A 16,270-nucleotide genomic window follows, 5' to 3' on the forward strand; every position below is an offset into this window, starting at 1 on the left:
GAGAGAGGGAGAGAGGGTGTGTGTGTTGGTTTTTCTATTTCAGCACTGTGGTTCGAAGTGGGTAACCCTAAAATGATGACAGTGGACATGGGGAAACTTATCCCATCTCTCTCTTCCTCTCTCTGTCTCGCTCTCCCTCTCTCCTCTCCCTCTTTCACCCTCTTCTCTCTCTCTCTACCTCTGCCTCCCCCTCTCTCTCTCCCTCTCTGTCTCGTGCTCCCTTTTTCACCCCCCTTATCTCTCTCTCTCTACCTCTGCCTCCACCCTGCTGTCCTCCTCTCCCTCTCTCTGTCTCCCCCTTCCCTCCGTACAGTGTCAAGTGCCGGGCTGTGTTTTATTGCTCTGAAAAATGCCAGAAAATCGACTGGGTAAAGACCCCTGATGACGTCAGTCACCAAAACTGGTGCTCCAAGCTGCAGGGCTACATGACCCGCGAGAAGCTGCTGGCAAACTTACCCTTCACCTTCACACAAGGTACAGTCTTAATAATAATAATTATTAATTCATCATTTAGCAGATGCTTTTATCCAAAGCGACTTACAGAGACTAGGAGGGTGAACTCTGCATCATCAACAACTGCTGCTGCAGAGTCACTTCCAATAGGAGCTCGTTTGTTTGACGTCTCATCCGAAGGACGGAGCACAAGGAGGTTCAGTGACTCGCTCAGGGTCACACGCAGGGAGTCAGTGGCTGAGCCGGGATTTGAACCTCCAGGTTTCAAGCCCCTTTCTTTAACCACCAGACCACCGAACCCACTGTGTGTTATAGTCTGGGCTGTTTTATTTTTAATGGTAAAAAATGGATGATTTCTCTGCACTAAAAATGTCATGATATTTAATTCCCTCACAGAAGTGACCTCTGACACCTTCGACCAGGAGCGCTTCCTGTCCTCCAGAGCACTGAATTGTGGGTACTGGGCGAAGCAAAGCATGCTGGTCCAAGCCTTCAACTATGAGCTGCTGCCTTTTTGGGATCCCAGCACTGAGTGCACCCCCGTCTGTTTCCGAGGTTCGTACGGCACACCTGTGGGAATTCAACCAATCACTATGAAGGATTTTTCCTCACCAGAACCCTGTGATGCAATTATAACCTTGTAACCCATGGCAGCACCATTCATTGTTTTGCATTTAAATAACCTTAGAACGGTGCCCTGTGTTCTGTGCATTGGGATGACATCACTGCAGACTGCATGCACTGGAATGTTGATAAATGCGTACAGGTGATTGGTTGATTTCCGTATTTACGCCCCGCCCCCCTCCAGGAAGGATGAACCCTTATGCCCCCCTGAAGAAGGAAGGAAGGATCCTGATGCAGACTGTCCCAGTCGCGGGTCCCAGTGTCAAAGCACCCCTGAGTAAATATCCCACCTCTCCATCTCTCCATCTCTCTCCTTCTCTCCATCTCTCCATCTCTCTCCACCTCTCCATCTCTCTCCATCTCTCCATCTCTCCATCTCTCTCCACCTCTCCATCTCTCCACCTCTCCATCTCTCCATCTCTCCATCTCTCTCCATCTCTCCTTCTCTCCATCTCTCCATCTCTCTCCATCTCTCCATCTCTCCACCTCCATCTCTCTCCACCTCTCCATCTCTCTCCACCTCTCCATCTCTCCATCTCTCTCCACCTCCCCATCTCTCTCCACCTCCCCATCTCTCTCCATCTCTCCATCTCTCTCCACCTCCCCATCTCTCTCCATCTCTCCATCTCTCTCCACCTCTCCATCTCTCCATCTCTCCATCTCTCCATCTCTCTCCACCTCTCCATCTCTCCATCTCTCCATCTCTCTCTCTCCATCTCTCCACCTCTCCATCTCTCTCCATCTCTCCATCTCTCTCCATCTCCATCTCTCCATCTCTCCACCTGTCCATCTCTCTCCATCTCTCCATCTCTCTCCATCTCTCCACCTCTCTCTCTCTCCACCTCTCCATCTCTCTCTCTCTCTCCATCTCTCCACCTCTCTCTCTCTCCACCTCTCCATCTCTCTCTCTCCATCTCTCCACCTCTCCATCTCTCTCCATTTCTCCATCTCTCTCCACCTCTCCATCTCTCTTCATCTCTCCATCTCTCCATCTCTCTCCACCTCTCCATCTCTCTCCATCTCTCCACCTGTCCATCTCTCTCCATCTCTCTCTCTCCATCTCTCCACCTCTCCATCTCTCCATCTCTCCATCTCTCTCTCTCCATCTCTCCATCTCTCTCCATCTTTCTTTCTCCATCTCTTTCTCCATCTCTCTCCATCTCTCCACCTCTCCATCTCTCTCTCTCCATCTCTCCACCTCTCCATCTCTCCCTCTCTCTCCATCTCTCCATCTCTCTCTTTCCATCTCTCTGGTCACCTCAGTGTTTATTTTCTCAAATACCGAAGAAAAAGAATTACATTCAAAAGCATCATATCAAGCAATTTGACAGCCGCTCTCTCTCCTCCTCTCCCGTTGTCATTATCTGCTCCCTCCCTCCCTATCTCTCCCCCCCTCTCCCCCTCTCTCTCAGCCTCGTGGAGTGATTATTACGCGTGGCGTGGGTTTGATCTCGACTCTCCCGTGGCGGCTCTGCTCTCCTGCCCGCTGACCATCTATTACATCATCACCTCCCTCGCCCCGCGCCACTGTGAGTGTCCCAACTCCCTTCACACCTCTGCAGAAACCTGGCTCTGCCTTCAATACGTCCACAGCTCTGGCCAAAACTTTAGCATCCCCCTCTATATAGAATTAACTAATCCTGCTTCATAAAGTGGAATGAAACCTGCTGAATAATGTTAACATATTGAATTACACACCGCTTTGTAGTTTTCCACGTGCTGAACGAAAAGACCGAAAAATTTCCAAATCTAACATGAAATATTACTGTACTGCTATTATGGCATCCGGTACAGACTTTTTTTTTTTTGCGAGATCATTTTGTAGTTTCTTTGATAACATGATGTTGAATAAACGATCTAAATTATGTTCATATAGTTTAATTAATGTCTCAATCCTAAGATTCTAGATGATGCAGAGCTGTAGATTTTAAGCATCACAGAATATCGCATTGTTCTTTAATAAGAGGGACTTTCATAGCAACACAGCTCTATAAAAAGATTGCTCTAGAACCCATACGCTAGAACCCTGGCTCTAGAACCCGTGCTCTAGACTTTTCCTTCGTTCAAAATCCGACAGACTGAACCACGTCCAAGCCAAGCAAAACCACAGCTGGGTGTCATTTTTCGAATTTAGGTTTTTCTTTCTCTTCCAAAATTGTATAAACAGAATCCTTCCTGAAGCTTTGCAGAGTGCTGTGTTTCTTTCACAGGAGGGTACACAACTCTGGGGGCTCACCCGGGTTATTGGGGCTCGTTCTCCTTGGTGGAATAGCCACGGCACCCTCGTGCGGGGTGTAGCCTCTGCAGAGCTCAGCCACTGACAGCCTTGTTCTCTGTGTCCCATCTGCCACAGTCCCTGAGCTCAATATCCTGACTAAGCAGTCCCTGAAGATCCACATCATAGAAGGAGCAAAGGAGTTTGACATGCTTCTGGTGTTCTGGGTAAGAGACTCCCCTTCCCTGCCCCTTCCCTTCTCTTCTGATTCTTTAAATAGAAGTTGTGGTCCCCGAGAGTCTCCCCTGGTAAAGGCACGGCCGTGTGGTGTGCAGGGGGCAGTCACACAGTCAGGGGAGCGCAGGGGTCCCCGAGGGTCTCCCCTGGTAAAGGCACGGCCACGTGGTGTGCAGGGGGCAGTCACACAGTCAGGGGAGCGCAGGGGTCCCCAAGGGTCTCCCCTGGTAAAGGCACGGCCGCGTGGTGTGCAGGGTGGAGTCACACAGTCAGGGGAGCGCAGGGGTCCCCGAGGGTCTGCCTTGGAGATTCCTGAGGGAGCATCGCATTGGCTTTGGCGTTCTTTTGAGTTAAAAGGCGAAACCGGCAGGGACTGTTTCTACGCATCGCGCTACAGCGACCCCTGCTGGCCAGGCTCAGACTGAAGCGCGGCCCAGCCTGTGGTCAGTGTGAGTAACCGGAGCTGCCCGTCTCTGTCCTTGTCCAGGAGCTGTCCGTCCTGCTGCCGCACGTGGCCTTTGAGATCCACTTCGTGGGGGAGGCACTGCCGAAAGAAGCCGACGAACAGCAGGCGGTCCTGCAGAGGAAGGTACGGCCAATACAGCTTCCCCTTTAAGAGCGAAATCAGCTAAACAGTCGCTGGGTCATTTGACAATAGACCATTTTGCTAAAACACGCAGATTAAACTGAATAGGCAGAAGTGTGACTGTGAAAGCACGCTTTTTGGCACACTCATCCTGTTTTTACTGCCCGCTCCCCAAACCAGGATGGTCACGTGACTCTGGTGCACCCCAACTTCGTCTCCGAGGAGAAAACGGACAAGAGGATCGTCCGGGTCAAAGGTTACTCCCGGCCCTATCACATGCTGCAGGGACCCAAGCCTGACCTTGTGATTGGTGAGTTCAACGAGGGGGGGGTGTGGGGCTGGCAGGGGCGTGTTTTAAATACTAGAAGGGATGAAAATCGCGGTTTGATCCACCCCTGATTTTACTAGGAGTCTAATAATAAGACACACCTGAGCTTGTTGCCTAGACACACAGTGGCGAATCAAGCTCATAGTAAAACCTGGAATGGGTGAAACTGCTATGCAACAGGAGTCTTATTTCCATCCCTGGATAGTCTTGACTGTCTTGGAGTTGGAGCTAACTGGGATTATGATGAGTATTTTCATTGAAAATGTTGTTATCGTGCAATCCTAGCTGAAGGTGTGTCTCTTTGTCGACCTGCAGGGTTTAACTGTGGCTTTGGACTCAGTGACACCTGGATCAGCTCCCTACCCAGACTGCAGGTAAGCACAGACAACAAGGCAAGCAGACCAGCGTTTGGGCTCTAGTGCCTTCATCAGTGTTATTGAAACTAAACTGAGTCAAGCAGACCAGCATTTGGGCTCTAGTGCCTTCAGCAGGGTTATTGAAACTAAACTGAGTCAAGCAGACCAGCGTTTGGGCTCCAGTGCCTTCATCAGTGTTATTGAAACTAAACTGAGTCAAGCAGACCAGCGTTTGGGCTCTAGTGCCTTCATCAGTGTTATTGAAACTAAACTGAGTCAAGCAGACCAGCGTTTGGGCTCTAGTGCCTTCATCAGTGTTACTGAAACTAAACTGAGTCAAGCAGACCAGCGTTTGGGCTCTAGTGCCTTCAGTGTTACCGAGTGTAAAACTAGAGGAAACTGAGTCCATAGCACTGAGTAACTGAGCAGCTCAGACCGCGAATGAACAGAGTCCATCAGTGATCTGAGCAAAACGGCTCCTTAGCGCCCCCTGTCTGTGCTTCTCTGTGTCCGCAGTCCCTGAGGGTCCCGGCCTATTTCTCGGAGTGCAGCGAGTACAGCTGTGCCGTGAGCCAGCAGAGCATGAGCACAGCGACCGGGGGATCTGTCAGCGAGGCCGGGGTTAACCCCTTCCGCTCCCCGCTGCGCGTCGCCGGGGGCGACAACAACATGCCATGGTGAGGGAGAGAGACGAGAGTCACACGCACACACACGCACACGCTTTAACCCCACGGCAACTTCTGAAGCTATAGGTGACATTTGAAGGAGGTTTGGTGGTCCACTGGTTAGAGAAAGGGGCTCGATACCAGGAGGTTCAAATCCCGGCTCAGCCACTGACTCCCTGTGTGTGTGTGTGACCCTGAGCAAGTCACTGAACCTCCTTGTGCTCCATCCTTCAGATGAGACGTCAAACAAACGAGCTCCTATTGGAAGTGACTCTGCAGCAGCAGCAGCAGTTGTTGATAATGCAGAGTTTTTTGATCCGACCCTCTTTGCTCGCAGGTACTCCAACGGTTTCCTCTTCCACCTGATTTATAAAGTCGCCCAGAACAGCAAACGTGAGCAGCAGCAAGCACAGAACCTACAGCACCCCCACCTGGTCAACCCCCACCATTACACCCAGCCCCAGCACGGCAACCGTACCACCGCTGCCAGCAATCCCAGCGGCCCCGCGGGCACGCCCCCCGACAGCGGCAAGCGGACGCGCAAGGAGAAGAAACAGGCACGCAACGCGGGGCGCCGGAGGAAGCAGTGAATCATGGGAGAGGAGGAGGAGGAGGAGGAGGAGGAGGAGGAGGGGGGGGGGGGGGGGTGGAAACGCGAGGAGACGATCGCAAGAATATATGTTTGTTTTTTGTTTTTTGTTTTTTTATCATAGTAATGTTTTAATAAAAGCAACAAAAAATACTAATAAAATACAATTAAACAAAGAAAACATTTTTTTTAAAAATTTGTGTTCAATTATTTTACCCAAAAATTCTCCCCAATTTTAGAATGTCCAATTATATATATATATATATATATATATATATACATTTTTATATAGTTCCTTTCATAGTGTTCCACCATCACAAAGCGCTTTACAGAGGCAGGCTGTGAACTGTGCATTATATGCAGAGTCACTTCCAATAGGACGTTGATTTAACATCTCATCTGCAGGACGGAGCACAAGGAGGTGAAGTGACTTGCTCAGGGTCACACACAGCGAGGCAGTCAGTGGCAGAGGTGGGATTTGAACCGGGGACCTTCTGTTTACAAGCCCCTGGACTTTAACCAGTGAATTTTTTTTTTTGAGTGCAGGACACACAGAACTGAGGTGTTCGGTTGTGACGCATGAAATGAACTTGCTTGTTTGTGACACTAGTGGGCAGGCTAACCCCGTGGATAAGTTGAAAAGACAGCATTAGTTTATCCTTGTAGCTGCAGATTCATGAAAAAACCTCAAAATGTGTCGCTTGTATCCTTGATACACCTACCTGCCTGAACGCCTCAGGGTGTGAGAATGTGTCAGTTTTCGGTCAGTGACACAGAAACGACAGGAGCGCGTGTGAAATCGTTAGACCACTTTGTGCTTTAATAAGGCCTCTTAAACAACTTCGATAAAAGATAATGTGTTCCTTTTCTCTTGCTGTTTTAAATAAATTGCATGTATGGATTATTGAAGACAAGAATTTCAGTTCCAGTGGTTTGATTTCATACTCAAAACAGCAACACCACGGAAGCCATGGGGTGTTCTCATACATGTGCACGCTGCTGTACTTGTGTGATATAAAAAGCTACAACATGCACACAGTCTGTATATCATACAGGCTGTACTTGCAGGACCTTTGCAATAATGAGCCACGCTGCCTCTATAGCCATGGGGATTAAGATCTGCAGAGACACCTTTAAATCGCTAACAGCTTGCATAACAGTATCCACTGTGCAAGAGAGACACAGGGGAGTGCTTACAGGTACTAGAAATACAGCATCGTTTCATGTTAGATTTCGTTAGCATAACATGTATTCATCAGATTTCATTTGGCTTTATTATTATTATTTATTTATTAGTAGACTTACAATTGTTACAAGATACCACATTATTTTTTACATACAATTACCCATTTATACAGTTTTTTACTGGAGCAATCTAGGTAAAGTACCTTGCTCAAGGGTACAGCAGCAGTGTCCCCCACCTGGGATTGAACCCACGACCCTGCGGTCAAGAGTCCAGCGCCCTAACCACTACTCCACACTGCTGCCCCGTAACACAGTAACACAGGTAGGTTTAGCGGAAGAGGGTAGATTTAGGGGTTAGCATTCCTATGAGGTGATTTTGCTTGCTAACGTCCCGTTCTAATCAGGTCGGCTGCAGGAATGCTGGCGCGGTCGAATCTTTTAAATCAAACTGAAAAAAAACGTTTTGTGTTTGAGTTATTTGTGAGCTGGATTGATCGAGCAATTTTGATTTTGTATTGTAAAGCGTCCACATGAAGAGCACTATATAAAAGTAAATTATATTGTATAATAATATTTGTGAGCTGGAGCTTGTGAGAGAGAGAGAGAGAGAGGGAGAGAGGCAGGCAGGCAGGCAGGGGGAGTGTGTGGGCTTGTTTAAGCGTGGTATAGCGTGGCTGTGATTGAAAGAATGCAAGCCTGCAGGCTCGAGCGTGACGTTCAGCCCGTATTCTCTTTCCAACATGCAAAAAGAATTTGGAGCCCCAGGAAAAGTCTTTAAAAAAAAAGAAATTCTTGCAATAGTGAAGCCAATAACTCGTCTCACTGAGCACGTTTCAATACACCAGGGGACCTGGAGCCAATAACATGGACACCTTGGGAACCAGAATACTGCCCAGCTCAACTATAAAAGCATACAGACTATATACAATACAATATCATTTGCTTTTATATAGTGCTCTTCATGTGGACGCTTTACAATACAAAATCAAAATTGCTCGATCAATCCAGCTCACAGATAACTCAAACACAAAACGTTTTTTTTCAGTTTGATTTAAAAGATTCGACCGCGCCAGCATTCCTGCAGCCGACCTGATTAGAACGGGACGTTAGCAAGCAAAATCACCTCATAGGAATGCTAACCCCTAAATCTACCCTCTTCCGCTAAACCTACCTGTGTTACCGTGTTACGGGGCAGCAGTGTGGAGTAGTGGTTAGGGCTCTGGACTCTTGAACAGAGGGTCGTGGGTTCAATCCCAGGTGAGGGACACTGCTACTGTACTCTTGAGCAAGGTACTTTACCTAGATTGCTCCAGTAAAAACCCAACTGTATAAATAGGTAATTGTATGTAAAAATAATGTGATATCTTGTAACAATTGTAAGTCGCCCTGGATAAGGGCTTTTGCTAAGAAATAAATAATAATGCTATCAAACTATTATTTCAAAACTGCTTTTTAGCGCCCTCTAGCGGCTACTAAAGACTCTACCTGTTGGGAGGCTAGTAGATGCCTATTGGCCCATTCCTGTGGGATGATTTTCCTTCATAACGTCCCATTGAATCGATTGATTCTAATCAGATCGGGTCCACCAGGTCCCTCCTAATTTTAGATGACTTCTAGGAACAATCAAAAGTTGAGCATTTGCTGATCTCAAGGGGCCAAAAGTTCCTGTAAATATACACTGCCAAAAAACCATGAAGAGCCTTATAAGTCATGAGCAGAATTTTAAAATCACTCCTGAATTTAATATCCTGAACCCTGAATTATTATTATTATTATTATTATTATTATTATTACAAATCTAATATTATTTTGATTATTATTATTATTATTATTATTATTATTATTATTATTATTACGAATCTAATATTATAATTATTATTATTATTATTATTATTATTATTATTATTATTACGAATCTAAATGTATTTGTAATGCAAGAATCTAATCTTATTTTCTTGTGGTTGTTTGCTTTAAGAAAATTTGCTGCAGAATTTGACTGAATTTGAATGGGAGGGGGGGAAAGGCTGTAAGGTGATTTGCTAAAACTCAGGTTACAGGATGCAAGCCGTGTCTGACCATGTGACCTGCATCGTTTGTTACAAAGCAGCACAGAACGAGTGTGTGTTAATTAAACCCACGTGAATTAACAGGGGGGCGGAATTCAGAACGAATGACTTCAGAACTTCTACATTCCGGTGTTGTTCCTGTGGGATTCAGCCAGGTATTTGTTATGAATCTGCGGCCTCTATTTTGAAGCTGTTCTGCTCCGCTGTGTTCCTCTAAACAGATCCCAAACCCGGTCCAGGGGACCCCCCTGTAAGTGTACCCTCATTCCAACTGAGCTCTCAATTACTGAACTAGACCCTTAATTGAACTACTAATTAGCTTAATTTGGCCTTTTTCACAGTTCTCAGCTCCTATGAAGTTGGAGATTTTGGCTTAACAATAAAATGTTGTAAATAACTTGAAATCTGCAACTTTGCAGAAGCTGAGAACAATTTTAAAAAGCCCTGATTAAGCTAAATAATAGTTCAATTAAGGGTCTGGTTCAGTAATTGAGAGACATTCAAGGGAACAGTCACACTGGAGAGTTGAGGAAGTGGTTCTGAGCGTGCGAGGCTTGATAGATCCTGGTCTGATCAGATCACAATCTCCCGCAGTGATAATTCCACTTCCTCTCTCTCATTTCCTCTGTCACTTACAGGGTCGGTTTTTAAGGCGGCATCGCTGGGTTTTTGTTTTTTTTTAAGGTGGAATGACAAGTTCTGTTTGAACAGTTTGTCTCTTTTCTGCCGTTTGATTTTTATCAAGTTTTTTTTATTTATTTATTTTTTCTTGCCTGCCTTATCTTGGCAGGACCGCCTTAATAAATGAGATCTATACCTCAAGGGCTAGACCAAATGAAGAAAAAACAAATGTTCTGACATAGAAGCCCCCATCTGGCCCCTACTGGCATTTTTTTAACAAAATTCAAACCCAATTCAAATGCAAAAAGCAACCAAAATCTCAATCTAGGAGTAACAGGACCATTTAGACCAGCGGTTTTGAACCCCCGGTCCTGGGGACCCCCTGCTGTGTCTGCTGGTTTCCATTCCCACTGAGCTCTCGATTACTGAACTAAACCCTTAATTGAACGGATCATTAGCTTAATTAGACCTTTTTTTAAATTGTTCTCAACTCTTAATAAACATTTTTCAACTCAACTATAAAATGTTATCAGTAACTTGAAATCTGCAACTTTGTAGGAGCTGAGAACGATTAAAAAGGTGTGATTAAGCTGATGATCAGTCTCATGAAGGGTCTAGTTCAGTAACGGAGAGCTCAGTTGGGATGAACGGGGTAAAGGATCGGGGCTGGGTGTAATGGGAGTCTTCGTTTCCATCACCGGAGTGAGACTGGAGCGAGCTGGGTCACTGCAGCAGCTTGAAACACGGCCAAATGGAAAAGTTTGCTCTCGTGCGTGGAGGCTGTGTGGTCCAGTGGTTAAAGAAACGGGCTTGTAACCAGGAGGTCCCCGGTTCAAATCCCACCTCAGCCACTGACTCATTGTGTGACCCTCAGCTTAACCTCCTTGTGCTCCGTCTTTCGGGTGAGACGTAGTTGTAAGTGACTCTGCAGCTGATGCGTAGTTCACACACCCTAGTCTCTGTAAGCCGCCTTGGATAAAGGCGTCTGCTAAATAAATAATAATAAAGAGAAACAATAGACGGCTGTAAATATTGCATGAATCGAAAACAAAGAATCACGTGAAATATTTAGAAGGGTTGTAACGAGAAAGGGCATCCCCAGGCTGATGATGTCGGAGTCTTTCCTCAAATGACAGCACCACTGTCGTTCCAACCCAAGGTTCTACCATTGGTAGAATGGCACCACAGTGTGCCTAATGATCTTCAGTGGCAATGCAGACAGACAGCAGCACTGCAATGGTTCTGTATTATACTGAGGGCCAATGGTAGCACAAGTATAGGGCAGCTTTTTCTGCCTTTGGTAGAATGGGACCACAGTGTGCTAACTATACCCTCAATGATCTTCAATGGCAATTCAATAACAGTTCTGTATTATAATGAGGGGCAATGGTAGCACAAGTATAGGGCTGTTACAATGGGATGCCATTGGTAGAATGGGACCACAGTGTGCTAACTATACCCTCAATGATCTTCAATGGCAATTCAATAACAGTTCTGTATTATAATGAGGGGCAATGGTAGCACAAGTATAGGGCTGTTACAATGGGATGCCATTGGTAGAATGGGACCACAGTGTGCTAACTATACCCTTCCTCAATGATCTTCAGTAGCAATGCAGACAGGCAGACCCCTCCCAGAAGATCAAAGACAATCTTTTCTTGAGATACAGCTTTTAACACTGAGCAGCGCGTGTCAAAGTGTGTGCTGTAGATGGCGGGTGTTTCAATTGGTTCTCCCATACCGGTGGTCTGTATGGCTGCATTGATTTTTATTTTCCTCAATTCACCAATTCCCACGGAGACTGAACTGCTCCCTCCCTCCCTCACCCCCCTAAGAGAAAGGGGGCTCCCTCCAGTCCAGGGCAGGCTTGAGGCACAGAGACTGAACTGCTCCCTCCCTCCCTCACCCCCCTAAGAGAAAGGGGGCTCCCTCCAGTCCAGGGCAGGCTTGAATCACACAGACTGAACTGCCATTTACCCCTTAGTATAATACAGAACCATTGCATTGCCACTGAAGATCATTTGGGAAGGGTATAGTTAGCACACTGTGGTTCCATTCTACCAGCCTCGCCCCACAGTAGCTGCCCTATACTTGTGCTACTATCGCCTCTTAGTATAATACAGAACCACTTCCATTGAAGCTTCACTGCATGTCTGGCTTTGTGTAGTACACTGTAACCATCCCTGCCTTATCGCTTATTCAGTGACCTTGCTCCAGTAACCCTGCACAGCTCGCTTGCAGAGTGCAGCTGTCTGTTTATAGCCCCCCCCGCGCCTCTTCGTGACACCTCCCCTGCCTTCCACCAACCATCTGCCTTTGAGTCAGCCCCACTCAGCAGCACTTACACAGCTAGCCTTTTCAAAGACAACCTACAGCTCTGGACACAAGTTTTGCATCACCTAAAAAAGTGCATCCTAAAGCTGGGGGAACACGAAGCCACTTTTCCAGGAGCAGCGGCTTGAAACCTGGTTCCAGGAGACCTAGTTTGAGGTTCGCTGTGTCAGACCCCCAGAATAAGAGACAGCACAGCTTCTTTACAAAGCAGGTCCACGTGTCGTTTGAATCATCCTCGCTTTTTTAAAATGAAGACTCGGCAGTTAATGTTTCTGACCACTTAGAGTAACTGTATCGGAGAAATTTATTTCACATTCCTGTTTTAAATAAAGATTTCACAGTTTGTTAAAAAACAAAACAAACAAGCATTATATATATATATATATATATATATATATACACACACACACAGTACAGTACTTTGTAATTTGCTTAGCCATCATTATTATGATCAGGAGCCAGGAGTTTGAGCAGGGTTACAGACTCACACTAGCCCTGCTGCTGCTGCTGCTGCTGCTGCACCCAGTCCTGGGGTTCAGAGCTCCCCTCAATGAGGTCTGTTATTATTATTAATATTAAAATGATCAGGAGCCAGGAGTTTGAGCAGGGTTACAGACTCACACTAGCCCTGCTGCTGCTGCTGCTGCTGCACCCAGTCCTGGGGTTCAGAACTCCCCTCAATGAAGTCTGTTATTATTATTAATATCGAAATGATCAGGAGCCAGGAGTTTGAGCAGGGTTACAAACTCACACTAGCCCTGTTGCTGCTGCTGCTGCACCCAGTCCTGGGGTTCAGAGCTCCCCTCAGTGAAGTCCTGGCTCCTGATCATTTCAATACTATACTAGACTGAAGTTCTGAAACCCAGGCCAGTGTTAACCCTGCGTGCACCGCTCTGAAAAATGTGTACAAAATAAACATAAGTATTCAGACGCCCCAATAACATTTTTTAACACATACGCCACTACAATTGAAATGTAGGACTCCACTTCAGCAAACAGGTTAGTTCGAAATGATCAGCAGTGACTGACTTATCGACTGATTCTATTTTTTGTACAAACACATATATACAGTATTGCAAAAGGCTAGCTGCCTAGTCGATTTATTCACTTTTGACTCCAGTGGGTTGGTGTGCAAACTGGAGGCAATTATTATTATTATTATTATTATTATTATTATTATTATTATTATTAATAGTAGTATTCTTGTTCAGCACTAATTAATATATTCATGGAACAGGATTTTAGCTGCATTTCCTGTGGTGAGCCTTCTCACTGTGATCCCCCGAAGCCCGCACAGCAAAAGCAGATATGATCCCGCCTATGCAACACTGCACGCCGAACATCACCCCGTAGGTGGAGCACAGCGTCGCGGCGGCCAGCGGGAGCTCAGCCGCCGGGTCCGTGACGGCTGACAGCCAGCGGATTTCGCCCTTGATCATGCGCAGTTCGTCCAGGATGCTCATGAAGGTGCAGCAGTGAAACCACTGGTGGCTGTGGCCCCAGATATCAAACTTACCGGGAGAAAAACGCTCCGGGATCTTGCTGACGTTGAACACCGCCGAGGCTAACAGCCAGAAGCAGTGACGGTAAAAAAAGGGGGCCAAGGTTCCGTTCAGGGGTCCCGCGTAGAGGCGGTAAAAAATAGGGGCAGAAGCCACGGTGAAGGGCAGCAGGAAAACGAAAGTCCGGATGATGTAGCGGTATTTCCGCCAGCGACGTCGGGTGCTGCAGCAGGCCAGGGTGCAGATGACGGCCACGAGGCACGCACTGGGGATGTAGAGGGTGTCGAAGAAGCCGACCCCACGAAGGGGCTGCCAGGGGTCGGAGGAAGCATTGCCGGGGGCGGCTGTCTGCGGGTGGATGTAATAAAAATAAGCCAAGGAAGAGCCGACGGTGTAGGCGCTGATGGTGCCGTAGTCCACGAAAAAGCAGATCTCACGCACCAGGAGCGACATGGAGTTGAAGAGATGCGCCATGCTGCTCGCCAGGAGGAGACCGAACACGCCGATGACGTAGTTCCAGAGCGGGTAGAAAAAGGGGTCGGAGAAGGAGGGGGTCGAGTCCCGGGTGAAGAAGAGCTCCAGGAAACTGAGCGCGAACACGAACACGGCCAGGAAGTGAGTCCAGAAGTTGCCGGTCTCGTTCGTGGGCTGGAAAGCGGACAGCAAGCACTCCAGGAAGCTGTAATCGGGGAAACGGTACCCGGAGAGGATGAAGCTCTCCGTCACCCGGGCCGGCACTTGGGTGTGCAGGAGGAGGTGGGATGGCTTTCTTCTGAGAGGCATGCCAGTGGGGTCAAATCACAGATGTATTTATTTATTTTAAATAAGGGTTGTATTGGTATTTAAGTCGTTGTACAAACTCGGCAAGAAATATTACGGTTTAGCTGCCCTTAATTTTGCCTCATTAAAAAAAAAATCAAAGATTTCAATATAACAGGTATATAATTCTCCAAACTGTAACAAAATAGTGTTTTTTTGTTTAGTATTTCTCTGATTTCCTATCCTGTTCTGTCTTCAGTCTTTGAAAGCGCAAGAACGTGTGTGCTGTTCCGGCACAGCTCAAAGTTCATAGTCTGAGATCTGCCGTGTGATTTTTAAAAAGCTTAGCCGCTTTTTTTCTGCCAGCGTCACGTGTGTGACAGTTCCGTTTATCAGCCGGTTTACTTACAGTCCGCTTGTCAACCACAGGAAAGGCGCTGTGCAGACCAAAAAAAAAAAAAAAAATACTTGACTGTCTGCAGAGACGGTTAGTGCGTCCGAGCTGTGTGAGCAAAACAACGCAAAACAGCCAGCCAGACAGACAGCGAATCAATTTGAATAAAATAAATACACAAATAAATAAAAACAATACATCAGTTATTATTATTATTATTATTATTATTATTATTATTATTATTATTATTATTATTATTAATAAGCAGTCCGCGCTGGCCAGCATATGCACGCTATCCGCTGCGGTCTTGTCTGTGATAGGGGTCCCGGGACACGGGCTGAAGCGACATCCTTTTCTCGGCGTGTTGTTGTGTCCGGAGGAGGTGCCTCTGTTTTGAAAAGACCCCCAAATCCTCCGGCTCCCGTGCTTCGTTATGCAGGTCCCTCGTTGCTGGATATGTTAAAACCTCCGTGTGTTTGTGGTATAACCGCGACCCAGTCAGAAATAGAATGCTCCTTCTATTTATTTTTATTATTATTATTATTATTATTATTATTATTATTATTATTATTATTATTATTATAGTATTTGCAGCATTGAAGAGACTAAACGCTTTGTTCTCTGACGCTTCTATTTTCTTCGTTGGTGATGAGGTAGGTTTCTGATGGAGAACACGGCAACGTTGTATTTCATGAATTGTCCATTTTTTTTTTTAAATCCCCAATGACGATATTATTAGATTAAGGAAATTCCCGTTTGAACACCGCTGTCTCTCCTCTCTCCTCTCTCTCTCTCCCCTCTCTGCATGCTGATCTCAGATGACACCCGGTTTAATAGTAACTTGGTCACGCCGGCTATACAAGCCGCCGCAAGCAGGCAGGTGCAATGCGCATTTAAAGAGACAGCGCCGCCTATCCCGAACCTTGAACGGAACCACCCCTCTGTGACGTATTATCCACAGAACGCGCTTTGCTTTCTAAAGAGCAGCCCAGCTCTCCTTGCACAGCAATCCTCACCTGCTGCCTTCGTCACTGTGAACCTTTGAACGCATTATTCAGCGATAATGGGTAGCGTGTAAATCGACCCCTATGAGTCCCTTTATCAGCTACAGCCTGTGCGATTTTTATCTATATTTGCAGAATTAACAGTTATATTTAGAGTTGACCAGGGCTAATAATGATGTGCACCAGTTGTGTGCAGTTTAACCCTGCGTTGATTCAGAGTTTACATTAAGCACAGGATCATGTTTACAGACAGTGTCCGTGATTTCTATAACGTTTAAAAGGGAAACAGAAGCAACGGTTTGCGTAATGGAAATAAACAAAGGATGATGAAAAGATAACAGCGTTGCTATTC

General features: G+C 46.4%; 2 protein-coding genes across 2 annotated transcripts; one reads left to right on the plus strand and one right to left on the minus strand.

The window, feature by feature from the left end:
• Positions 1 to 56: 56 nt before the first annotated feature.
• On the plus strand, positions 57 to 6,058 carry LOC131721948 (zinc finger MYND domain-containing protein 15-like). Its single transcript, XM_059015350.1, has 10 exons — positions 57 to 474; positions 850 to 1,008; positions 1,262 to 1,354; positions 2,490 to 2,606; positions 3,431 to 3,519; positions 4,017 to 4,118; positions 4,296 to 4,425; positions 4,759 to 4,817; positions 5,316 to 5,476; positions 5,802 to 6,058. Exons 1-10 carry the CDS (start codon positions 426 to 428, stop codon positions 6,052 to 6,054), a joined length of 1,212 nt encoding a protein of 403 aa, XP_058871333.1. The 5' UTR covers positions 57 to 425; the 3' UTR covers positions 6,055 to 6,058.
• A 6,464-nt stretch (positions 6,059 to 12,522) lies between these two features.
• Positions 12,523 to 15,788, minus strand: LOC117971644 (membrane progesterone receptor epsilon-like). Its single transcript, XM_034919803.2, has one exon. It carries the CDS (start codon positions 14,542 to 14,544, stop codon positions 13,501 to 13,503), a length of 1,044 nt encoding a protein of 347 aa, XP_034775694.2. The 5' UTR covers positions 14,545 to 15,788; the 3' UTR covers positions 12,523 to 13,500.
• Positions 15,789 to 16,270: the final 482 nt, after the last annotated feature.

Source organism: Acipenser ruthenus, chromosome 50 (assembly GCF_902713425.1).
Source record: "Acipenser ruthenus chromosome 50, fAciRut3.2 maternal haplotype, whole genome shotgun sequence".
Taxonomy (NCBI): Eukaryota; Metazoa; Chordata; class Actinopteri; order Acipenseriformes; family Acipenseridae; genus Acipenser; species Acipenser ruthenus.